Source organism: Protopterus annectens, chromosome 3.part0 (assembly GCF_019279795.1).
Source record: "Protopterus annectens isolate FY-2018-M chromosome 3.part0, PAN1.0, whole genome shotgun sequence".
In the NCBI taxonomy this organism is placed as follows: Eukaryota; Metazoa; Chordata; order Ceratodontiformes; family Protopteridae; genus Protopterus; species Protopterus annectens.
The window spans coordinates 1,714,565,822-1,714,593,014 of NC_056731.1; the positions used below are offsets into that span (position 1 = coordinate 1,714,565,822).

The 27,193-nt window shown below is 40.9% G+C and overlaps 1 protein-coding gene and 1 pseudogene across 1 annotated transcript in view; both read right to left on the reverse strand.

The window, feature by feature from the left end:
• Positions 1 to 27,193, reverse strand: part of KIAA0319 (KIAA0319 ortholog) — a 2,335,945-nt gene that overhangs the window by 1,215,121 nt on the left and 1,093,631 nt on the right. Inside the window, exon 7 of the mRNA XM_044065978.1 lies at positions 15,330 to 15,462. Within this exon, the coding sequence (XP_043921913.1) occupies positions 15,330 to 15,462 (133 nt within the window). The remainder of the gene's footprint in view (positions 1 to 15,329; positions 15,463 to 27,193) is intronic.
• LOC122797340 lies at positions 14,831 to 14,949 on the reverse strand (annotated as a pseudogene).

Consider the following 27,193-nt stretch of genomic DNA (forward strand, 5'->3'; position numbering starts at 1 on the left):
TTAGCTGCCTATCGGGAGCCAGAATCCGCCACATAACACAAGCACTCAGGTCTCTCCAGAACAAGTACAAATATGAGCCTGTCATTGTTCATGTTGGTGTGAATGACCTGAGATGTACCTCCCTGGACTACATGAAAAGAGACAAGGAAGAGCTCTCTGATCATGTAGCCCAGGCAGGTATGACCCTGACCCTGAGTAGCATCCCGCCCTCACCAAGAATGATACCTCAATATAAAGAAAAAATGATCAATTTCAACAATTGGCTAAGCTTCTGGTGTCATTCAAAGGAGATCCAGTGTCTGTCAGCCTGGGATGACATGCTCGACAAGCCGCATTGCTTCGCAAGAGATGGCTTGCACCTGTCACCCCTTTGCTTTCGAATACTGGCCAAGGCTCTTCCTGCCCCCATAGTGCCTTTATTAGGCAAGACTCAAAATTCAAACCCACCACCGTAAACAGCACAAGTAAAAAATGAGGGTTATGCTACTCAACGCCAGGAGTTTAAATCTCAAAATGCATGCGCTCGAAGCACTCCTTAGTATGGAGAACATCGACATCTGTGCAGTAACTGAAACCGGGTTCAAGGCTCCAGACAGCACTCCAGCACTACTGGGCTACAACTCATACCACACATTTCGGCCACAGAACACAGACCGAAACACAAAAGGAGGGGGTGTATCCATATTCATCAGGGATACTCACACCTCCAGGTTAGTGGCGCAGCATGATACCTCTGAGATCATCCATGTGCAACTAACATCGGGCAAATCTGCAATGCAAATTGTGGCCTGCTACAGATCACCCTCCATGACCCAGGACCACCACTCCGCCTTTCTGGAGACGCTGGAAAACATGAAGTTCGTATCGAGCACCCTGATATTGGGCGATTTCAATTACCCTACCATTAACTGGGAAAACTACTTGAGTACAAACTCCCAGGCTCCGCGCTTCCTGGAATTTATCAACTCATATGCCCTGGATCAGCTGGTAAACTCCCCTACCAGAGGCCACAACATATTGGACCTGGTCATCACCAACATGGGTGACAGGTGTTCCATACCGGAGGTCAACCCGTCACTGGTTAGATCAGACCATAAACTAATTACCCTGGATGTCCACACCCCACCACCACCACCAACCAAGGAAACCACAGTGAAACACTTTTCTAAAGCAAACTTCACCTTACTTAAGGCAGAGGTGGTAAGGTTCGCAGCCCCCACGCTAAAGGATAACACTGCCCAAGATGCAGAATCCTTTACAATTGCACTCTATGAGCACCTGCAAGGATGCATGGATCATGCCATCCCTCGTAAGACCAAGACCCACTCCCCTAAGAGAAGGAAACCAGTCTGGTGGACCCCTGCCATAAACAGGTTAAACAACAGAAGGAGTCAACTAGCTCAGAAAAAAAGCAAATCCCAAGAAGGAAAGACATCCTTGATCAGTATCAGTAAGAAACTAAGGTCCCTCATAAAATCATCCAAGGCTAACTTCGAAAGAAAAATAGCCAAGGATTCGAAAGATAACCACAAAGCCTTCTTTAGCTATGTCAAGAATCTAAGTGGCAACTCGCAGATATGCTCTGAGCTAGTGCAAAATAGCACAAAATATACTGAAACTACTGATATTGCTAACATCCTGGCAGATAGATTCAGTGGAAACTTCACCTCCTTCTCACCTTCAAAAGGGTCCACAACAATACCAGAAAAGTGCAGTGTCCCGGAAATCACAGAAGCACAGGTGAAAACAGCCCTTTCAAAAGCCAAAAATACAGCATCAATGGGGGCAGATGGTGTCCCAGGCTGTGTCTTGCACGAAGTACAGAACAAACTAATCCCCCACCTAAACATGCTGTTCAACCTCAGGCTCTCCACAGGCTATGTGCCCATAGAATGGCGCACAGCAACGGTTATTCCGCTCCACAAAGGAGGGGCCACAACTGACCCTGGTAACTATTGCCCCATAAGCCTGACTAGCCTGGTCTGCAAGGCTATGGAGCGCATCATCATGGAACTACTTAACAAAGACATTGGGAACCTCCCAACATTTGAGCCGACCCAGTTCGGCTTTGTTAAGGGCAGATCATGCCTACTAAACCTGGTTGACTTCTTCGAGACAGTCACCAAGGCCATAGACGAGGGAAAGGTGGTTCACACAGCCTACGTTGATCTCACCAAGGCGTTCAGCACCATTCCTCACTTGGGTATTATAGAAAAACACACCAGCCTGAACATAAACCCCTACGTCACAAGATGGGTTGCCAAATGGCTTACAGATAGAACTCACACGGTACGAATAGCGGGCTTCAGGTCCGACTCTAAACCAGTCACAAGTGGTGTCCCGCAAGGCAAGGTTCTGGGACCCCTACTGTTCGGCATATATTTCTCAGAAGTGCAGGCAAACACAGGAGGACTATGGCTAACCAAGTTCGCTGATGACTGCAAACTGGGAGTCATAATTGACTCTCCGGCTGACACGGACATCCTTCAAAAAGGCCTTACTGAGACAGACACCTGGTGTCAAAGTCATGGCCTCAAGCTAAATGCCAAAAAATGCATAGTCATCCCGTTTGGGAAAAAGAAAATACCCGCGAATTACCACATAGCCGGCAGCCCCCTTAATACAGAAGAGGTAATAAGAGATCTGGGGACCCAGGTAGATAGTAATCTCTCCTCTGACAATCATATTGCCAAAGTAGTTACGAAATCCTTCTATGTGGCCCATCTAATTACTAAGGGGTTCACATCTAGAAATAAAGAGGTTATAGTGCCCCTCTACTCGTCACTCATCACACCCATCATAGAGTACAATGCCCCATTTGGGATGTACCTCACAAGACACTTCCAACAGCTGGAAAGACCACAAAAGCACCTCACCAAGAGGATTACTGGCCTCAAACATATGTCCTATGCAGCCCGACTGAAAAAACTTCGGCTGTACTCAGTGGCATATCGCTTACTCAGAGGTGATCTCTTCCTGACTTACAAAGCCATGTCCAACTCGGAATTGATGGACATGCTCCACCTAAAGAAATCCAAGTCACTGTGAGCCACACTCTCTAGTGAGCTAAACCTCACCACAGCAATAAATAAAACATGCTGGAGGGATAGATTCCTGTCACCGAGACTCCCCATGCTTTGGAACAAAATTCCTAACTAGATTAGGCAGAGCCCCTCATTAACACTCTTCAAGAGAAGCCTTGACAAGTGGATGGGTAACAGAAAATACACTCCTGGGATCACTTCATTGGCTCTGCTTGACAGAGGCTCAGTTAATTAATCAATGGGGCAGCGAAAGCCGACACACTCTGGCTAGGCTTAAAAATGCCCTCGGGCAGATAGCCTAGTACCTACCTATGAACCTATTTTCCTTCAAGTCATCTGTGTTACTTTTTTCCTGGCTTCCAGGCAGTGCACTTACTAGCCAGTTACTGAAATTTACCCAGAAATGTAGATTCATTGGCTTTCTCTGCTAAGTTCCTGTTTTCACACAGGGAGAGCTAGAATTAAACTGTTACTCAATGTGCAGCCATCTTGGAGGTCCCCTGACATGCTTAGTCTTTGACAAAGTTGGAGCAAATAGTCCCTGGATTTTCTAACAGATGCCTGTTTGAGGTGGTGAGGAGCAAGTCATCTAGATATGGAAACACTTGGAATCCCTGCAGTCTTGGGTAAGCTGCTACCACTGCCATACACTTGGTAAACAGCCTGGGGGCTGTGGTGAGAACAAAGGCCAGGGCTGTGAAATGATAGTGACTGGCTCCCAGCTGGAAGCAAAGAACTCTTTGGGACTGTCTGTTCATTTTGATGTGACAGTATGCATCCTGAAGATCGACTGAGCACATCCAATTGTCCTTGTGCAAAAAGGGCTGAATGCACTGAACCATGATCATTTGGAACTTTGACTTTTTCACAAATTTGTTCAGGTTGCTTAGATCAAAAACTGATCTCAGGTCCCCTGTCTTTTTTGGCACTAAAAAGAACTGTGAGTAAGTTCTGAATACTCTTTAATCTGGTGGGACCTCCTGGATGACTCTTTTGCCTAGCAGCTTTTGAATTTTCTATGCTGCAGCTTCTCTCTAACTGTGTGGGAAGTCGTGAAGCTTTTTTCTTTTAGTTGGGAGAATTCTGATGAAGTCTCTCTGTTGAGATGAAAGCGCTGAATCATTTTATTTATTATTTTAATAAAAAGTATTATTATTTTTTTTTTAATCAGTGACTGGATCCTGAGTGGCATTATCTACATTTGGATTCTGAGCTTGGTTGACATAATTCTACGCCTTTCTACTTTTTCATATTATTTTTAGCACCCAAGAATCTTCTGTTACTGAAGCCCTGTCATCTGGATGCAAAGACAAGTCCCACCCTGACTGCCTCCAGAGCTGGGCAGTTGGGCAACCCTTCAGGAGAGCTGAAAGGGTCTGTCTGAAAGGGAAACTCAGAAACCTCCTTTGCTGTGATGATGGCATTTTCCATTTGAATTCCTCCCTCTGCAGAAGTTGTCCCTATGTGAATCCTGGGAAGGTCCCTGGGATATATGTAACCACAATTTCTTACCTCCTCTTTTATTCTTGGAAAACGATCACTGATGGGTCTAAAAGCAAATCCCTACAGCAGACAGGATCTTTCCATCCTGTTCACTCAAGGAAAGCATTTCTTTCACAGAAGAGTCAAACAGAGATCTTCCATCAAAAGCAGCACTGATGAAAGAAGACTCCAAAGGCTCCACAAAGTTGCATAGCTGCATCCAGGCATGTCTCCTAACAGCTATGGCTGAATCAGCCACCCATGAGGTACCCTCTGCAGCATGGGAGATTAACTTCATTGATGCATTTGAAATGGACAAAGGAGTGTCCATCTGTGAAGAGGACCTTTTATAGTCTTTTACAGATATGCACTCCAAGACAGATTTGGAGAGTTCCTTGGCCCATGTGCTAAACAATTCAAGGTGACAAGGCAAAGGTCACTGAAGCAAATTTGTGCTTTCCAAACCTGTCCAACACCCTGGACTTTCTAGTAGGGGGGTGGACAGAGGAACTCTGCTCCGCCGGCTTCTGTTTTGTGGCTACTGCCACAACCATGGGATCAACAGGGACTCCTTTGCTCCAATGAGGTCTGTTATTTGGGGGGTGCCAAAATTTCGTCTAGATGTCGGGGAATTGGTTCAACAGAGTCTGGTTCCTTCCATGCCCAGCAGGAGATTAAATCAATGAGATCATATGCCAGGGGAGTTACCTAGGGCGTAGATATGTTGGAACCAAAAGCTTTCAGAAAAACTGACTTCTGCGGGGAAGGGTTACCTGAAGATCATCCACCTTTTTGTTTAAGGATTTCTAGGATGTCTTCAAATGAGATGTAATCCAGTGGAGATCTGGGGGACCCTTCACTGAAGTCAGTATCCTCTGTTTGAGATTCCATAGGGGAATGTATGTGTCTCCTTCTGCATGTTCTCTTGCATGGTACCTCTTCAGTGGGATGGTCTGGAGAGGTATCCAAAGAGAGGGAAAGTTCCTCAATGGGAATTAACTGGATGCTAGATGGTACCAGCTGTCCCTGTGGAGTAGGCATGAAAGTCCAAGAACTTGGATCCAAGTGGGGGATGGATGTAGAACCCAAGTATGAAAGAGCAACTGAAACACTCAGATGAGAGAAAACTCTTTCAAGTACCTCAAAGTCCAATGGACCAGGATAAGCCATGGCTGGCTGCACCAGACTCGAAGGGACTGGAGCTGCCAGGCACTGACACTGCCCAGATTGATGCCTCAAGGATGGAGTCAGCCCTCAGCTATCCAATGCTGAGGCTCTGAGGGGCAAGGATGGCTCCAATAACACTGGAGTGGATCCTAACCCCCCCCCCAATCTGGCACTAATGCTTCGGTTCTGAGACTCATCCCGATCCAAAGGAACCAGTGCAGAACTAGTGAGGGAGACTCTGTTGCAGTCAAAGACTAACTGTCTTTGTATTCAAGATCGACAGTCTTTGGGCTCCTGGATCCAAGGGCTTTAGAACCAAAGGACAGATTGGAGAAAGAGATATTACAATATGGGAAGTAGAAGAAAGGTTCACAGACCTGATAGGAGGTAGCGATGGAATAACTCCCATCTGGATCTCAGTTCTGAGGAATTTCCTCATCGTCCTATCCAAGTCTGCCTCAAAAAGACTTCTGGAGGACCTGATGGATGAGGTGGTGGGTCTCTCTCTTTGACATTGGAGGAAAGGGGAATGCAGCCAAGGCGGTATTGGTTTAATGGTGACCCCGAGTGAGGGAGTTCTAGGAGACTTAGTCAATACAATGGTTGGATCCAGAGATTTCGGATCTGTACATTTTCTTTTAGGATCCAAAGACACTGGATCCAATGTCTTTCATATTTTTGTGGTGACTCAGGAGAATCTGTTAAAGTTTTGGGAGAATGGGCCGGAGACCTCTTATGCGACTCCTTTGTCTCTGATAAAGATTTTGATGGTTTACTGGGGGGGTTGAGCTCCTGAGGAAGAAAAAGGAGAAGAAGGCAGTGCAGCATACCTTGAGGGCCAACTTGTTATATCTGACAGTATGTTGGAATTAAACTCTGTACAGATAGAGCAGTCAGTATTTAGATGAGCTGCTCCTAAACAATACATGCACTCCCTGCGAGCATCAGAATTAGGAATTTTGTATCCATAGGAAGTGCACTTTTTGAATCCAGTTGTTTTTTCAGCCATGGCTGGAAATAAGAATACAGGAAAAGTACACTACTAGCACATAACCTTTTTTTACCAGTAGATTAGAAAAAAATACCAAGAATGGTAAAGAGAAAACCCTTGAAAAAGTAGAAGAAAAGAGAAAAGAAGAAGTAGTACCAATAATGGTATATTAGAAGGTACCAGTGGTAGAAAATAAGAAGGGAAAAGTAGTCCAATGGGAGATAAAATCTAAGAACAACTTGACTAATGGTAGAGGAAGGACTAAAAGGAGAAGTTAAGAAGAGTTTACAAAATAGCTGTTACTCACAAGTCAGAAGACTATATCATGTTTAGCTCTGAGCAGGATCCATGGCCATGTGAGAGGGTGGCAAATGAGATCTGAGGTGCTCTAGGCTGAGTGGGGCATTATGGGTAGAGGGTGGAGCTTGAAAGTGGGATCCAAAGCCTACTGCATGTGGCCAAGTTGGACCTGAGGTCAGATGTGGTACCCATGTGTTAAGGAGCAATGAAAAGGACAACATCAGATGATGGCAATTTTTTTTTCAGCGATTAGAGCTAGTGATTTGGATAAAATGAAAATGGAATTTAAAAATACGGTAGAAATATTAGAAAAATAGATATGGTTAAGAAGTAACAGGAATTATTTAGAGGGGCTGACAAATGTAAAGTATTGTAAAATTAGGGGAATCTCACAGAATAAGAAGATGTGTAACTGCAGAGTGCTAAAGAGAAAATAAGGGAGTATCTGGATAATATGCAGGAGTTTAGAAAGAGTAGTCTTAAGCATCTAGCTTTTGATAATAGCTCCAGAGCACAAAAACTTTTAGCACAACAACTTAAGTAACAGAACGTAGACAGAAAGTTGAAAGGGTTGTTACCAAACTTAGGGAATCATTAACAAGAAAATTAACCAGAGCTCCTGTACAGGTATTAGAGATATTTCAGAAATTTTATGAAAATTTTCCAAAGCAGAGACATGTGGAAATCAAGAAAGAGCACAAATGGACTTGGGTACACCAACGTTAGAGGTACATGAGGCTCAATAATTAACAGTCAAGATACAAGAATATGAGATAAAAAGGTGACGTACAATCAATCTACAGGAAACTCTCCAGGAATAGATGGTATTTCTGTGGAAGTTTGGAAGCTAGGAAGAAAGAAAGTGATAACCATCTGGAAGGATTTGTTTGATAGTATTTTAAAACAAGGGGAAGTGTTCATGGAAGAAAGCTGAAGTGGTTGTAATATCTAAAGATGTTAAAGACCTATCAGACCCAACTTCATATTGGTCCATTTCAATTTTAAAAACCATGATCATAAACAGTTTATGTCTACAATAGCCAAAAGAATGGCAAAGGTGTTGCCAAAGATTGACAGATATGGATCAATGTGATTTTGTGGAGGGGAAGTAAACATGTGACAAGATTAAAGGAAACATGATGATCCAGAGTGTAAGAAAATACCACTGCTACTGGTGGGTCCTGATGCAGTGAAAGCATTTGACTGAGTAAGCTGGGATTTTATGAGTAGAGCAATAGAAGCATTTGCATTCCCTGATACAATAAGGTTAATTAGGAGGATATATGAAGGGCCGGAGGCAAAAATTAAAGTGGGAGGGATCCTTACTGACAAGTTATGTATGAAGAGAAGAACCAGGCAGGGGTGTCCAATAGAAAAGAAAATAAGGGACTCAGAAATTCAAGAATATAATTGGTATATTAATAAAAAAGTTGACTATTTACAGATTATATTATTTTTACCTGCTAAAACCAGAGGACAACATCTCATTGCTGTGGAACATCTCAAGATAGTTTCAAGTCTTTTTGGGATATAAAAATTAATGAAGATAAGACAAAGGCTATATCTGTAAATTATGTACCCACAAATGAATTGGTCCAGCAATATCCATATTTATTGGGGCACAATAAAATGAACTATTTAGGAGAATGGACTGAAAATAATTGTTATGGCATCTATGGGTATGTGGAAAGGGATTAAACAAAAGATAAGTTCTTATTTATGGATATGGATAACAAGATACAAGCAGTGAAAATGTTTTAGTCTGTTTGGTTTTATATACAGTCAGTCATATTTTTATCGACCAGAAGTGAAGTTGTGGGCAATAATTAACAAAGATTTGAAGGAATTTATCTGGGAGGGGGAGAGGGCAAAGGATGAGTGGGATAAGCTGATCCTTCCAACAGAACGAGGTGGTTTAGGATTGCCTGATTTTAAGGAATATTTTAGAGCTACACAGTTAACGCTTACATACATAACTCGAGCAGAAAGCTATAATCCAAAGTGGAAAGGGACAATGATGAAATGGGTGGATATTCAAGAAACAAAGAGAGAGTGGGATTTTGAAGGAGAATAACAATCATACAAAATATTATATTCATAAAGTAACAGACCATATTCTAATAACTAAGCCAACATAAGAATGGAGAAAGGAGATTTCGCCAATAGGGATGACTGCAATTAGAGGTACTGAAAACAGGCAAGAGGGGGCTGGAATTTACTTTAGAGAATTGGCAAAGGAACCAAGGTACTGGGAGCAAATAACTAGAAAGGGAAATGTAATAGAATGGGAAGAAGTCAAGAAGACATCTGGACTGCAGGCTAGAACTGCCTTCCCTATCAGGGATTAATATCAAAGTATAGGCAAAAGACCTGCAATGGTAGAGTTTGTTTTAGTTGAATCTAGAACAGAAACTGCTCTTAAAAATGGATAATTAGTAGGGTATATAAAATATTGCATTATACGTACAGGAATCAGTCAGAGAACGGTAGAGAAGAGTGGGAAGAATGGATGAGAATGGATAAGCAATTCACAAAGAAAAATGGGAGGACATATGTATGGCTACCAACAATGCGACAAAGCCTAGAAGATTTTGGATTTTTGCTTGGAAGTGTTTGCATAGGTATTTTTATACACAAAGTGGATTCCAAAAACATTTTCCACAAGTAGATGGCAAATGTTGGAACCATGATGGGGAATAATGGGGTAACAAGAGATATATGTTTTGGGAGTATAATGAGCTGGCAGACTTCAAAACATTCCCTACAGACTACTCTGTTAGAATATTAGGTGAGCAAATGGGTGTAACTAGGGAAATAGTTTTTTTGACCTGATCTGAATTGTCTAGACATAGTAAATGCTTGCTAAGTTTAATTCTGGTGACTGCCAAAAAAAAAAACAATTACTAGAAAATGAAAATCAAAAGTCTAAAATGCGTCTATATCATATTATCGAAGAAGCAAAATGTCAAATGCTCAAAAGAGCGGAAATTCCGAAACTCGAACTCCGTATTGTGGGGGGCTGTACCCCCCTACACCCCCCCACTAAATATAAATTCCAACTAAGCGATCTCACTACAGTGAGGAAAGGGAAATATCCCAATCTTCACTGTACTGAGATCTCAAAAATGGAACTTCGAGTTTTCAGCACTTTCCCTATTTTCACGTTCGACATTTTGAATTTGCGATAATGTGATATAGAGCCATCTAAAACAACTGTACTGAAGTAATGAATATTGTAATAGAGGTAAAAGAACTGGAAGTGGGATCTTTAGAAACCATAGGAGCAAATAAAGAACAAATGGAAATTGTTAGAACAATACAGGAAGAATAATGTTTTGGAGGAGGAGTGAGATTTAAGGGAAGGCAAGAACTGAGCAACTTATGTAATGTTGGTTTGATGACAGTTATACAAAAAAACATGTGATGTATAATGCTTGCACCTAGGAATACATTAATATGACTTGTTTTATTTTATACAGATCCATGTTTGCCCATGACATAAGAGATGATTCAATAAAAGTCTTTAAAAATGAATAGCATAATGACAACACAGGGAAGTAATGACTTAAAACAGCTCCAAACATAACATAGAAGTAGTTAACACATAATTAGAACAAATAGCCTGTGCTGAGGAAAACAGCAGCAATACTAGCAATCAGACATGAGATAAAACAAGCCATGACACAAGTAACAGTGTAAAAGTAAGGAGTTTTTCTAGGTCTCAGCAGCACTTTTAGCTGCTAGGACTGCTAACTGGGTAAAGGGTATATCACAGATTCAAACACTAGAATTCAGTGCTGACCTCCATGAAACATTTGTGTTGAGTTTGCATGTTATCCCCATTTCTATCTACATTTACTCCAAGTACTCTAGTTTCCTCCAACCTTCCAAAAACATGCTTCTTGTTTGGCTACTTTAATTTGTCCATATAAACGTTTTGGTTACCCTTGCACTTGTGGCTTGTTCTAAAAAGGGGTCATGAAAGATCAGTTTACTTATCTGCTTAACAATCTGCACACTAGGGAAACAAAATGCAGCAGCAAACAGCAGACTATGGGCGAAAGACAAAGATCACAGAGGGAACATACATTACTAAGGAATAAGTGAGCAAAAGTCTGAGCCAAATGGGAAGAGCATGACATAAGAAAAACACTGCACACCATGAAAAGTGCATATAATCAGAGGCCATTACAAAATACAGCAGTGATACAAAGAAAGAGATAACAGACTCCGTGTTAAACATAAATATGTACCTTTTTTTCAAATTTAATGCTTTGCTTAAACTAACTGTAAGAAGTATTCATACACATCCTTCCTGCTATAAAATGCATACAAATGACTATGTAATAATGTTACTGCATGCACTGTACTACGTACTGCATTTTGTGTATTGTCTTGCTGTTACTCAATACATAAAGCTTTTTCTATTCATAAAAAAGAGCTACCCAATATGTAAGGGGCAAATCCAGGATTCAAATACCTATCGGCCAAAGATCATTCTCCATAACTCCTTCTCCTTTCAGCCTGTTCCCACAGCTACCATTAAGAAACTACTGAAAATGCTTAAACCCTTTTCAATAGCAGCTGACAAGTTACCAGTTAAATATTTAAAACTAGCAGCTGAAGCCATATCTTATCCAGTGTCGATCCTTATTAATAGGTACATAGCAGAACATGTCCCAGCAATATGGAAAATCGCACACATTATCCCCTTACACAAAGGCAGAAATTCCAGAGCTGACCAATTACAGACCAATCACTATTCTCTCTCCACTAGCTATACTCCTCGAAATATGTATCCATTCGCAACTGATTCATTATCTTAACTTCAACAACATGTTAGCAACATGTCAGCATGGTTTCAGGCCCCATCATAGTACCACAACTGCACTCCTCAGTTTCATCAATACCATCAACCAACTCAGAAACAATGGTAAAATAGTCTCTGCTGTCTGTCTAGACATGTCCAAGGCATTTGATATGGTCTCCCACCCCAATCTATTAAATACACTCTCCAAATTGAACCTCATCCCCTCTGCACTTCAATGGTTCTGAAGCTATCTACAGGACCGTCAACAATCTGTAAAATGGCTTAATGTCCTATCCCACCCTCTTCCCGTTACACTAGGAGTACCCGTCACACTAGCAGTACCTCAAGGCTCAGTTCTTGGGATGCTACTCTTCAGTACTTTTACAACCTCCATAGTGCTTCCACTGGCTTCAACTATCCAATATGCAGATGACACAATGCTTATATGTGCCGCTAATAACCTGTAATACCTCCATGATATAATCCAAAAATCATTCTCAGATACTGAGCTATGGCTCTCTAAACCTCAGCTCATACTCAACCCCAATAAAACAAAACGCATTATCTTCCAACCCACAGGATCCCCCCAGCACCTTCTACATTACAGCTAGGAATAATACTAAAATTAATGCCAATTCACAAACAAGACTACTAGGTATAATAATAGATAACAACCTAAGATTTGACCTACATATAGCACAAACAATTAAGAAAGTTCACAAAAATGGTTACTCTTTACAGATTGCCATTGCTAGAACCAATCTTATATCAACACTTCTGTATGCTTCCCCAATTCCCACCAACCTTAAAAAGACAGATTTAAACTTGAAACATGCTACAATAAAATAGATAAATTTGCAACTGATTGCCCACATCATACCCACCACTGTCACTCCTTTAAAAAACTCTCCTGGTTAGAACTCCCAAAACTTCTATCCTATAACCAATTAACCTTAGCTCACAAACTAGTATATCAACCTTAAAAAAAAACATGCCCTTCTAAATATTCTTCAGTTCCATACCACAAATAGAAGTCTTCGTTCAACAAATAAATCTCTACTACAGGTGTCCAAATCCACTAATACGGCAGGGGACTCGCTATTTTCTCATCATGTAGCAACAAAGTGGAATTCACTATCTCGCAGCATCAGAATTAACACAAATACCAACCCATTCAAAAAGATTCTTAAAAATTATCTTAATGACACCTGGCTTTGTTCCTGTACTACTCCAGGCTAACTAGTTTTAATAACTTCTGGTCATACTTTTTCTTCCCTGATCACATCATAATCTATGCCCTTTCTCATGTTTAGATAATCTCTAACCTCATCTTTTTCTATCCAGTTTCCCCCTACAATCCTTTCCTCAGCTTACTTTATGAAACTACAATGTCTACACTACAATAAGGAATTATATCAGATGATTGTATAATACAAATGTCAGGTATAATAGCACATAATGTAACATCTGGTGTACTGTATGTCTTGTATATATTTTTTTGTATAATATCTTGTATGAGTTTTTGTATAATCTTTGTATGTGGAGCTTTTCTCAACGGACCGCCACTGAAAACGGATCTTATCCCAGTTGGATTTTACCGGTAAACAAATATAAACTAAATAAATCAGAATTTGTAGCCCAGTGCCTTAACATCATGCTGTACTTCTTGCATTTGCCCCCATTCCATATGCATCTCTTATACCAAAATAAATTAAAAATAAGATCCAACAGCCACATCATAGAATAAAAAAAGACAAAAACAGATATGATGACTAAGACCTTCATTTTTTGTGGCACTACAAAATACAGTAAAGGCAGGAGTACCTTTCTTTGTCTTCTTAATACTGTTTCCAAGTATAGCTACAACACAACAGAATACACTGTTTTCGTTGGGAGGTGATGAATCCAAATGCACATACAGAACCATCTGACAGACAGCATCCAAACAAACAAGATGTATTAAGTGGTACTGGCATCGGAAATGCTAGTGTGTCTCAGTGATGCAAATAGCAGACTCATGGGGCAGTGATGAAAGTCAATAACAAGACTTAGAAATTGACTTCCTGGACTTCTTTTACAACAGAAATGGTGTTCCTGTACTTCTTTCTACTAGTATTTGAAATTAAAGTAGTCAATGCACCCTTCCCCACACTGGCATAGCAAAACTAACAACCTTATACAATCAAAAAATGTCAATGAAGCACATCAAAAAACATAGGTAAAAAACCAAGGTTTTGATGAAGTCCATGCTTTGAATGCCATACGAATGATAGGGCTTAACCAGATTTTACAGTTTTATTCATTAAATCTTACTGTGGAAGTAAGTCTATTTTTTTCCTGTGTTTCGGGACATCATAAAATACTTCACATTCAACTAACCACTCATTGTATTATCTATCTGTACATTTCAACACTTCCCCATTCTTAGGGGGGTACTTGTATTTATTTTTAATTTCCTAGCATAATAGACTATACGTCTAATACTTTTGTACATACTTATTGCCTTATTTATTGTTCTTTTATGTCACTGATGTCTCCTTATTCTATATTGTATCCTATGTATTCCACTGTCAAACTATGTAGCTATGCTTTTATAAATTGCAGCTATGCTACTGTTTGATGTTACTTAACTCCCTGGAGCTCTTCTCCCCAGGCCTCCACTGAAAATGGGTATTTATTACCCAGTTAAACATTCCTGGTAAACAAATGTAAAAATATATATAAAATAAAAGTATCCATGAAGAATAAGGATGCTAAATGAAGTTGGGGGGTGGGCGGAATGATTCCAAAAAGGTGGTATTCTCTATGATACATATCTATTCCTCCTATGTGTTCTACTTATGTTGCAAAAGAAACAAGATCTCTTGAGCAGGTGTTTATGATACCATCGGACTAGTGAATGCGCAGTAGGTCTGGCAGTACAGAGGCTGTTGAGGCCCTGTACGTAAGGCAGAGCTTGCCACTCAGTAACTCATATGACACAGTGAAGACAGACAAGGCTTTGAGAAGGTCCACACAGTTTTTACAATTTAGGCTCGCCTACAGCACCTGACATTCCTAGGTGGTCCCCTATCCAAGTACTAACCTGGCTTGACCCTGCTTAGGTCCCAAGGTTAGATAAGATTGGGTAGATTCAGGGTGGTATTGCTGTAGGCTACACATGGGATTAGAACCTGGCACCAAGTGCACTGAGAACATTCTCATCACATTACAAATACTTTGAGCCATAAAGGCCTTCACATATAAATAAAATAAAGCATTTTTCTACAGCATCATAAAGTAACAATGCAAACCATTAATTATCTATCTGCCCCAAATTCCTTTATCTTCAGTGGCATCACAGACACTCAGCTAATTCTTCATTAACAGGCAGGCAAACCTCCATAATCTTTGCAAATGCAACAAGGTGTGATGTGCCACACTCTGCTGCTATGTCAAACTTGTAAACTAAAAATATGCAACACAAAAAGCTGTAAGCACCACAATGGCATTAATTTATCCCCAAAGGACTTGCAAAAGAGCTTGGTTTATTTACCTGAATGTGTAATTGCCAGGCAGAAGACTAAACAAGCGTAAAACAGGTGAATCATTCAGAATTTCCTTTTCTTGGAGACGACCTCTTAGTAACTCCCAATGATAAGTGACAATTTGTTCATCATCTGTGCTTTCTGCAAAAGAAAGAACAATTTCAGATTAATTAATATGCAGTTCTTTACACACTACACCAACTCACCATGACGGGTCTACATCACATCGTCGAGCGACTTATTCAGTGCATGCCTCTTCATCGAACTTTATTTGTCAAAACCTCTACCCATCAAACGATCATTTTAGCGTTTTTTTCCCCCAGGGAAAAAAACAATGGGCCATCATTGGGAATTTGCCCTTTTCACCAGTGCAGTGTGATCTCTGAGTTGGTATAACCCCCACCTGAGCTGTGATTTTTGTGATGATCAGTAGTTGGCCCAGTGGTTATTTTTCCTGATTAAAAATACACTAAAATGATCATTTGACAGGTAGAGGTTTCGACAAATAAAGTTCAGTGAAGAGGCATTCGCTGAATGGGTCATTCAGCGATGTGATATAGAAGGTCTATATTATAACATCGAAAAGACCAAATGTCGAATGGCCTAAAAGTCAGAAATGCCATACCTCGAAGTTGCTTTTGTGGGGGGCTGTGCCCCCCACACACCCTGCTAATTATATATACCAACTCCAAGATCGCGCTACAGTGAGGAAAGGGCAAATTTTTCAATCTTCACTGTACCACAATCTCACAAAAACACATCGATGAACGGCATTTTCACGTTTTAGGCCATTCAATCTTTAGCTGTTTTGTTGTTATATTAGGAACCCGATATAGACCCCACCATGACATATGATCACTTGAATCCTTTTATTACTGTTTTCACTCCACTGGCCAAGAAGGAGGACGAAATATACACAAAAATTGGAAAAACATAACCACAAAAGGGTACAGAATCCTTGTTAATCTTTACACAGCATTGCTCTTATTCACAGTTTTCATCTAACTGTAAATAAAGTGTGACTTACAGAGTTTGCTCACCTGCTCATGCAGCAGGCTGAGGAAGAAGAAAGGGTATATAGCTTTGACAGGCTGTAGTTTGTACTCTATTTATCACACTAGAAAAGCACTGATAAGGACAGCAACATTATAAAAAGCTAAGCCACACTGCCACTTGTCATATGCATGTCTTGCCCTCTGAAGCTCCGCAAACCAGTCAAGGATCCAAAATGCTGACTGCCAGGACCTCCAGCCTTCAGCACTGTCACTCAGGGTTACAGAGTCCTAGGTGAACATACATGTAAGTTATGCAACAAAATGATGCATACTGCTATCATCAAATATCATAATGACAAGAAACAAAACAGACTGGTTTGCTCTCCAAGAACTAATCTTAGTACACAACAGACCACAACTTTGATGTCCTATCTACTATTACTCAGGGGCTCTGTTTTAATAGTAAAACTATTTTTCCTGTCACTCATCTAAACAAAGTAGTGCATTTGATTTGGTAGCTTACCTGAATTTACATAGCAAGTGCTAAGGTTTTATGCAAATGGTATATGTATCCATACAAGAAAATAGGAAATTATGAAACCAGAAAATAAGACCAATTTTTTTTTTCTGTATTACTGAGCAAAAAAACGTATCTGACTTTCTAGATGAAACACGGGTACTTAAAAATGAAGGACAAATGCAATAATGGAAGACTTGAAACAGCCATGTCATAAGTTGAAGCATGACAGACAATGTTGCTGGTTACTTCAGAATGTCAAAACACAATGCATTCAACCAGTCTTCCTGAGTCTGGTCTAGTTAATAAATAGATAAATAAAAATGAATCTGGGTACTTTTTGAAGAAACATGTTTAGTAAAAAATCTCAATTTTTCCATCCCAAGGCAAACCACTTTATATACAGCCTTTGTGAACAAGGACTATTTCTAAGTATCCAGGGACTTAAGACCCCTTTTGGTCAGTGGTAACTATGTATCCCCACACTCTTGCAAGTAAATGTGCAAATAAGTGAGGAATGTAAATTAAACTGGTGCCTATGAAATGCAGTAAGGATGACATTTATTTATTTTACTTATTGCATTTGTTTACCAGGAAAGTCCACTGGGCCTAAAAGAGCCCATTTTCAATAGAGGCCTGGGAAGAAAAGCTCCGACAAGCACATAGATACAGAAAATATTAAACATTAATTGGTACATAAGTAGATACAGTGTTACAGATAGTGATTACAGTAATATGTACAGAATGCAGGAATTTTGTTGGTTGCCAGATGAATTCAATCAGAGAGGTATAACAGAGATATATTAATCAGCATTATTGTACCAGTAACAACAAGTAATAAAAAAAAATAATAATTATGGAGAAAATATCATCAGTCAGCAGTAGCGAAAAGCATAGGAGTTTAGTTATCATATAAGGAGAAGGAGGAGGTTAGGTTATAGAGCAGGTACATAGCCAGGAAGAGATGAGATGATTTTTCAGTATTTGTTTGAAGGTGGTGATGTTGTGGTGTTGCCAGTGTTTCTTACAGTAGGTGGAAGTGAGTTCCATAGTTTGACAAAAGTGAAGGAATAGAGGAGATGACCAGCAGGTAAGATGGGCTTTTCTACTTTTAAAAGTAGATAATTTTCAGATCTTAGTTGCCTGCTGGGTTGGTATTGGGTGAGTAGTGTCGAGACAGCAGGATAGTCTGTGGGTCTGTAGATTATTTTCTGCACTGTAGTTAGTTGGGTGAATGAGAAATGGTGGGGGAGTTCCAGCCAGCCTAATTGTTTCAGTGAGTTACAGTGGTGGAATGAGAATTTGATCTTGGTGGCAAATTTGGCTATTCTGTTGTAACACATTTCAAGTTTGGATTTTGTAGAATTTTGGATATTAGTGGGGAGAGGGGCACCATAAAGGAGACAGGGTAATAAAAAGGTGGTTGCAAGGGTTTGTCTAGTAGAGAGGCTAAGAAAGTGTTGGCGCCTATAGAGCATACAGAGCTTTTGGTGTGTTTTATGATGTTATTGTTTATGTGTAGGTCAAAGTTAAGGTTTTCATCTATAATATTGCCTAGTAGTTTAGTGTGTTGGACAACTTCTATAGTGGTATTGTCGTGGGCTGGTATAGTGAAGAGTTTTTTTATCTAGAGAAGCGGTTTTCTTACGGATAAAAAGTACTACTAGAGTTTTTTTCAGATTTAGGGCAAGATGGTTGTTAAGCATCCAAGATTCAGTAGAGGTGAGGGCATTCTGGTTGATCTGCTGGAGTTCAGAGCTGGAATTTTCAGTGCATATTACTGTAGAGTTGTCAGCATAGTGGATTACTGAGCACTGTGGGAGAGTAGAGTGAAAGTTGTTAATAAAGATGCTAAATAAGAGATGACCAAGTATGGAGCCTTGGGGTAACCCTGTGGAAGTATTGAGGAAGGGAGAGTAAGATTGTCGCCATTTGGTTGATTGCTGCCTATTGGAGAGAGAGCTATTAAATCACTGTACGGTAGGTGGGGAAATGTGAAGGGTGGATAGTTTGGAGAGGAAGGTGGTGTGGGAAATGGTATCAAAAGCTTTGGAGAAAACAGAAGCGATTATTTTTCCAGAATCCTGTGCCTGATTAACTGTTTCTAGGAAGGAGAGGAGGGCAGTAGTGGTGGTGTGTCCTGGTCTGAAACCATGCTGAATGGGTGATAGAATTAGGTTTTCAAGCAGGCGGTTGAGGAGTTGGGCATGGATGTATTTTTCCAGTATTTTAGAGAGGGGTGACAGAATTGCTATGGGCTGAAAGTTTCTGATGTCTGTACTGGTGCCGCCTTTGTGCAGATGTCTGGGACTAGGGATTCTTTAACTGATCTGTTAATGAGTATGCTGATGGGATAAGCTACAGAGTTTGCAGCTAGCTGCAGGAAGTGTGGGGGTAGATTGTCAGGGGCCAGAGTACAAGGTTTTAGCTTAAGTAAATGTTTTTTTTTATTGTGGTGGTGGGTATGGGGGAGAATTTTAGGTTGGAGTCGAGAGTAGGATTGTTTTCTGGCATGATTTGGTCATCAGCTGTCTTGGTGGTAGTGGTGATAACTGTAGTAAAGGTGGCAGTTAGGTTAGCTATGGTATCAATGAAGTAGGAATTGAACAGGGTGACAAGTTTGGCTGGGGTTTTGTTTGAAAACAAGACATAACTAAGAAAGTACAATTGTGTAAGTAAGCTTAGCATAACAGTAGATGTTCAAATGATCACTGGTGAAGTAGCCTAAGCCATATGGGTTATATTCTGCATAGGATATAACAGCTGGCAAGCTTCCAAAGCTTCAAGGCACCTTCCATGTATCCAAACACTTAGTCAGCTCATGCTGAGCTGACTAAAATACAGGTTTGGGTGCCAAGCTCTTTTGAGCTTTCATGCCAATTGAGACTGAGAAGCTGAGTCCTGAGAGGATATTCCTAGGAGCAACACAAAATAAACATACACACTTTGGCAAAAAAAACACAGCCCAAAAAAGGGATGGAGGAAGGAAGTGTCTACTGCAACAGTGATCGTTTGGACATCTACTGTTATGGCAAGTTACTTAAAACAATTACTCTATGTTCTTCGTATTGTTTACTGCTGCAGTAGCCTAAGTTATGTGGGTAGACTACCATAGCTTAGAACAACTGTGAGGTGGAAGGAGTGAGTTTAAGAGCCCCTGGAGAACGGTCTGACCTTTCTTGGCTAACCTAGACTCAAAGAAGGAATCTAGCTTGAAATGCTTTGTAAAAATATGTACATAAGACCAAGCTACTATTACTGTTTCTAAAATACTTCTAGAAGTCATCCCTTTCCAAAAAGTCATAGATGAACCCAGGGTCCTGGAAGAATGAGCCTTGACTCTGTCTGGAATAGTTTTGTTGTAGTGGGAATAACAAAAGGTAACAGCCTGAGACAGCCATTTGGGAAACAGTATGCTCTGACACAGGTTGTTCCGTCTTCTTACCTTCACAAGAAATGAAAAACTAATCAGAAGTTCTGAAAGATTTTGTGCTGTCAAGACAGTATCTGAATTGTCTGTGGACATCCAAGGTACGAAATATCCTTTCTCCCTTGTTTTGGGGTTCAGGAAAGAACACAGGGAGATTTACAGTTTGGCTTAAAGTAAACTTGGGTGTCACTTTAGGGATAAAAGTATTATTTAACCCATTCCTGTGGAAAATCAGATAATGCTGACCCAACATAAGATCTTGCAACTCAGATAATCCTCTTGCAGAGGTCAGAGCAACCAGTAAAACTGTTTTCCACGTTAAGAATCTCAAGTCAGCCAGATGAGCTGGTTCAAATAGAGCAAGAGGTAGTTTCTCTAACACAAAATTAAAGATCTCAAGAAAGAGCCTCCAGTTTTCTTGAAAGTCTCTTATGCAATATCCTTTTTAAAAACATTTTGACATGGGAATGCCACAAAACAAGGGAATCTATGTGTAGACATGCTGAAATGAATCAGTGCCAGTTATGCTGTTGGCACAACTAGAAAACCTTTCCAATTTGCTAATATATGACTTTCTAGTAGCAGGCTTTTCTGCCTCCATTAGTACCTGCTGCACATACTCAGTAAATAAGTGCCTAAAAGGAATTAGGACCCTATCATTCAGGCAGTCAGCTGAAGTGGTTTCAGGTCAGTATGTAATCAAACACCCCTGTTCTTGTGTGAATAGATGCAGTCTATGAGGAAGCTTGTGGTAATTGCCTCTGGCCAATTTCTAAAGACGGGAGAACCAATGTTGCCTGGGCCAGAAGGGAATCACCACAATGATCTTGGGGGATTCCTTCTGAATCTTTTGAATATCAGTGGAAAGGGTAGAAAATGATTCAGGAACACTTCTGTCCAAGAGAAAGAAAAGACATCTGTTTTCCAGGCCTTCTTGCATGGAAAAACCTTTTGTAGCCAATATAAAAATAAAAAAATAAAAATAAAAAAAAAACTTCAGAAGCAGAAAAACGCTGGTAAAAAGCTGTTCAACTTTTTTTATTATAACTGGTACCTCGGCTTTTCGCCTTCAATGGATATTCTTGCATGGAATCCTGAAATAGAATTTTTCCAGCTGATTGTTCAGACAGGAGGCAAAAGGGTCTACCCGAGGAACTCCACACAGATGGATCAAATCTTGAAGACCCCCAGTTCTAGTTTGCATTCAAGAAGGTCTGCATTTGTCCTGCTCAGCTTATCTGACACACAATTTTGCTCTGACGGAATTGTGGAAGCCTGTAGAGTGAGACTATGCTATAGAGCTATAGCCCATGTTAAATTGGCTAGTCTGCTTAGGGGAAAAGACCTAGTCCCCCCTTATTTGTTTATGTACCATATCATTCAGGTATGGTCCATAACAACTTGCAGTGGACCTGGGGTTCCCATGATTTCTCTTCTTACAAATCCTATAACTGGAACCTGAAAAGATACTGGCTGTTGGTGCTGGGGCCAGAGAGACTTCAGATAGCACTGTATATTTCTCAAGTGGAGTTTTGCCAGAGGCATCATGAGAATCATAGATGCCACGAGACAGAATCCAGACCATATCTCTCAACTGTACAGACTTTCGTAGAATGTCCAGATTTTTGTCTCAAATTTTTGGTCCGCTTTTCATAAAATTGTGGTTTTCTGGCAAATTAGTGGCAAATCATTAAAGACTAAAGTTAGAAAATAATGACAGACATTTGAGCTTCAGACTTCATACCCTTCAGAAAATTCATGCTAATGCAAAACCTGTTATTCTATCAACTTTCTAAGTTTGTAACAGCAATATTTAAAAACTGTCTCTACTTTCGGGCTTCTGTCCTACTTTTATTTATGGCTGTGTCCAGATTTCTTGCTCTAAGAGGTTGATAGGTATGATCCAGGACTATTTACTCATAGTGACCAAAGTCTGCGTGGAACCCCCGTGAAAAAGACCTAGACATAAATCTTTTTTTTTTTTTTTTGCTGTGGAAGAAAAGCTGTTTGTACTGAGGTGTCTAGCAGACACTCCAAGAAAACAATCCTGTGTGAAGGAGTTAAAAAAGAGCTTTGAATGTTCTCTTGGAATCCCACCCTGCACAGGAGGTCTGTCACCCAAGTGAGAGAATCCTGACACTTTGAAATATATTCTGCAAAGATAAGCAAGTCATCTAAATATGCAAAAATGCAGATATCCTGTATCCTGCAATGCATTATAACTGGAGCTAGGCTTTTTGTGAACACTCTTCGAGTAGTGGCTAGCCCAAAGGTTAAGGCACAGAACTGATGATGTGATCCAGGCACATAAAACCTTAAGGAACATCTGAAGTCTGAACAGACAGGGATGTAATGAAAAGCATTTTTTAAATCTAGAGTTACCAAAAAAAAACGAAATGAGAAAGCAGGAGTAAGAGATTATGTAGGAAAGAATTTTGAGCGTGGTTCATAGGTTCATAGGTTAGTACTAGGCTAAATGCCCTTGTGGGCCATTTTAAGCCTAGCCAATTACCCCATGTGAGAATCAAACTCTGCACCTTGTGTCTGTAAGGTAAACACCTTAACCATTATGCCAACCTTCCACCCCTCACCATCAGAAACTGGTTTAGGAAACAAAGGTCCAGAACTGGTCTCAAGGCATTTTCTTTCTTTGGCACTAGAAACATTCTTGAATAAAAATGTTTTCCTCTTTGGGAAGGAGGAAAGTTTTCTATTACTCCCTAAGAAAGCATGTCTTGTAGGACAGGAGGGAAATTAAAGTTATGTACTCACCACAACCATGCATCTGTGTTGTCAATTTTCACTCTTCCTCAAATGATGGGTCTCAGATCCGACCTTGAATCCAGCTCAGTCGCATTTACTATACTCTTGAATCCAACTCTGGAGCTCCTCCCTTTACCCATAATGTCCCAGTTACCTTGCAATACCTCAGATCGAGTTTGCTGCCCAATAAGCAATATAAAGAACTAACTGCAGGCTAACACAAAAGGAAGACAAGTAGAGAAAGTCTGGGGGCTCAAACCTGGAACAGAAGTTCTACAACAACCATAAGGTTACTCCAGGAGTTAAAGGGATAGGGAAGAAGGGTGGGAAGTTGAGGAAGAATGAAAATGGACAACACAGATGAATAGTTATGGTGAGTGCATAACTAATATTTGATGTTGTCCTTTTCATTCTTCCTCAACTGATGGGACAGAATCCCCAGCTATATATTCTAGAGTACTACAGAACCAAATCAGCCCTGCTTCCAATTTGTAATGAGCAATAAAAGTATGGGCATTAGACCAAGTAGTTCTGGACCAAAATGCTGATGATGTAGCCATGGCTGTGGTAGAGTGTGCTTTAGGGGTCTGTTGTTGACTATAAATAATTGACCTAACTTTAAGAAGTCTTTTGTTCTATGTAGATAAAAACAAAGTTGCCTATGTACATCCAAGAGATGAAGCATGTGTTCACCTTTATTAGCCAAGTTGGGAAAGAAAACAGACAAATTAATGGCTTGATTAATATTAGCTTCTGAGGCTACTTCAGGCAAGAAGTATGGACTGGTTCGTAAGGTAACTCCCTTTCTGGAAGATCAAAAATGTGGATTTGGAAGACAAAGACTGAAGCTTCGATACTCACCTAGCAGATGTAATGGCCACAAGAAAAGCAGTTTTCCTGGATAAAAAAGTTAAGTCATTTCTAGCCGATGGTTCAAAAGGACACTGAGTTAAAGCTTGCAGCACCATTGTTAAGTCCCAGTGAGGTATAGGATTCTTCACTGGGTGTCTAAGCAAAAAGATACCTTTCAGTAAAGCCTTGCACAATTTTGATGAAGTTAAAGAGGAAGAATTTTCCCCTGAATGAAAATTAGATATCGCTGTCAATTGCACTTTAATAGTAGAGAAACTATCCCTTTCTTAAAAAACAGATGTTAAAAACTCCAGAACAGCAGAAATGGGGGCAGTAAAGGGGTACAATTCCCCTCTGTACAGCCCAAACAGATAATCTCTTCCATTTACTTTTGTAGATTTCTAAGATCACAGAAATATTTGTCAGATTGGGGAGGAAAGCCTGGGCTATCTAACCATCAGTGGAATTGGAGAAACCATGTGGTCAACTTGAGGCCTGAAATTTTTGTGTGTTCCATCCCCAATGGATGATAGACATGGTCTGGACTGAGGTCTAGTATCCAAGGTGGATAGTGAAGGTGAGACCAAAGTAAAGGGGAACCACACAATTCGGGGCCAAAACAGGGCAATCAGGATAACTGTGCTCTTCAACTGAAGTGCCTTCTGCAAGAATTTGGGAATTAGAGGTATTGGAGGATAAGTGTAATGGAGACCGGAGGGCTAAATGTGGAGTACATCATCTCTTGGTGACTCTCCGGGGGGATGGTCTGGGCAAAGAACCTGCTACACTTGTTGTTGGGAGAAGCAAACAGATCACAGCAAGACTGACCCCATCAATGGAAAATCCTCTCTGTTACTAACTTATTAATAGACCACTCATGAGGCATCAGAATAGACCTGCTGAGTTTATCTGCTAGCAGGTTGGATTTCCCAGGTATGTGCATTCCCATAAGAAAGTGGTTGGAGGAGATCACCCACTGCCACATTCTCACTGCCTCTAAACAAAGGAGATAAAATCAGGTTCCACCCTGTTTGTTGATGTATCAAACCACAGATATGTTTTCGGCTTGAATCACAATAGTCCCAATGGGAAGGGCATTCTGGAAGGCCTGCAATGCTCTCATCTCTAGGACACTGATGTGTGAATTGGTCACTCCTGGGGACCATGTGCCTTGGACCATCCTTCCAAAAAAAATCCCCCCACCCCAGATGGGAAGTGTCCTTGGTAACCGTGGCTACTGGGTATGGAAGAAATAAATGGACAGCCCTGAGAAACATCATCCAACTGAATCAACTAATATAGGTAGTCTTTGCATACTTGAATGAGCTTGACTGTTAAAGACAAGGGATGGCAAAAAATTGACCACTGAACAGCTAGAGACCATTGCACAATTTGCATATAAAAATGAGCCACAGGAGCCAAGGTTATAGCTTTTGCCACTGACACTAAGGTCTGAAGAATAAGTCTGGCTGGGGCAGAAAAGTGCTAGATAACTTGTTCCACTTGACTCTTGATGGTCAGCACTCTGTTCAGTGGGGAGACTATCTGACTGACTGTGTCCAAATGAGCAAGTATGAACTCCAGACTCTGAAGCGGTTGAAGATGTGACATGCAAAGGTTACTGAGATGCCCAGGGATTGACATAACTGGAGCAAGTAGTCCCTGGATTTCTCAAAGAGATGTCTGCTCACGGTGGTGAGGAGCCAGTCATCTAGGTAGGGAAACACTCAGAATCCTAGCAGTCTCAAGTGAGCTGCTACTGCTGGCAAACATTTGGTAAACACCCTGGGGATGTGTGTGACCAAAGGGCAGGGCTCTAAACTGATAGTGACTGCCCCCAGCCAAAAGCACAGAAATCTTCGGGATTGTCAGTTCATCTTGATGTGATAGTATGCATCCTGAAGACTGATGAAGCACATCCAATCATCCTTGCACAGAAATGACAGAATGGACCAAACCGTGAACATTTGGAACTTTGATTTCTTTACAAATTGATTTAGATTGCTGAGGTCCAAAATTGGTCTTAGGTCCCCTGTTTTCTTTTGCACTAAAAACAATCTCTGATCTGGTGGGACCTCCTAAATGGCTCTTTTGTATACCAGCTTTTGAACTTCTAGAGCTGCTGCCTCCCTCTAACTGGGTGGAATGTCAGGGGGCCTTTTCTTTTTGTTTGGGGGAATTTGCAAAAAATGGTATGAAGTAACCTCTGAATATGATTTTTCACACCCAAGTATCTTTTGTGATTAATACCGAGGCATCTGGGTGCAGAGACAAGTGCCCCCCAACTGCCTTCAGAGGTGAGCAACCTTTCAGGAATGCTGAAAGGATTTATCCAAGAAGGAGTTTCACAAACCCTGATTCTGTGGGCCTCCTCTGGTATGAGGATGCCATCTTCCATTTGAACTCACCCCTCTGGCCCTGGGGGAAATATCCTCCATGTGAGTCTTAGAAAGAACCCTGGCACTTACAGAACCACATTTTCCTACCTCTTCACTGATTCCTGGAAAAGGATCTCTGAGGGGTAAAGAAACAAATCAATATGGCAAACAAGGTTTTTCTATCCTGCTTACTCCGGGAAAGCATTTCCTTCACAGTGGGATCAAACAAGGACAATCCATCAAATGGAACTCTGATGAAAGAAGACTTGAAGGGCTCCGCAAAGTCTCACAAGTGCATCCAGGTATGTCTTCTAATGGTTAGGCCTGAACCCACTGCCTATGAGGTACCCTCAGCTGCATGGGAAATTAACTTTATGGAAGCATTAGAGATGAACAGATAAGTGGCCAGCTGGGAAGTCAGCTTCTTGTGGTCCTCCTCAGACATGGACTCAGAAAGGGATATAGAAAGCTCTTTACTCAAATCCCTTTGGAGCCTAGTGAAATGTGCCAAGTAATTCAGTGACCATAAGGCAAAGGTCACTGAGGCATAAACACACTTTCCAAATCTGTCCAACACCCTAGACTCTCTGTTAGGGTGATGGATATAGGAGCTCTGCTCACCAAACTATTCCTTTGTGCATGCTGCTACAACGGGCACCCCTTTGCTCCAGTGAGGCCTGTCCTTAGGAGGGGCAAGGACCTTATCAGGATGACAGAGGATGGGTTCTGCAATATCCGGTTCCTTACACGCCTGACGAAAGAGACTAGATCTATAAGCTCATCAGTCGAGGAAGTCACCCAAGATGTAGATGAGCTGGACCCAAAACCTTCTAGGAAAACAGACTCCTGGAAAGGGGTATCAGAGGACCATCCACCTTTCTTCCTGAGGATATCTAAGATGTCTCCAAAGGAGACATAATCTGGTGGAGACCATGGG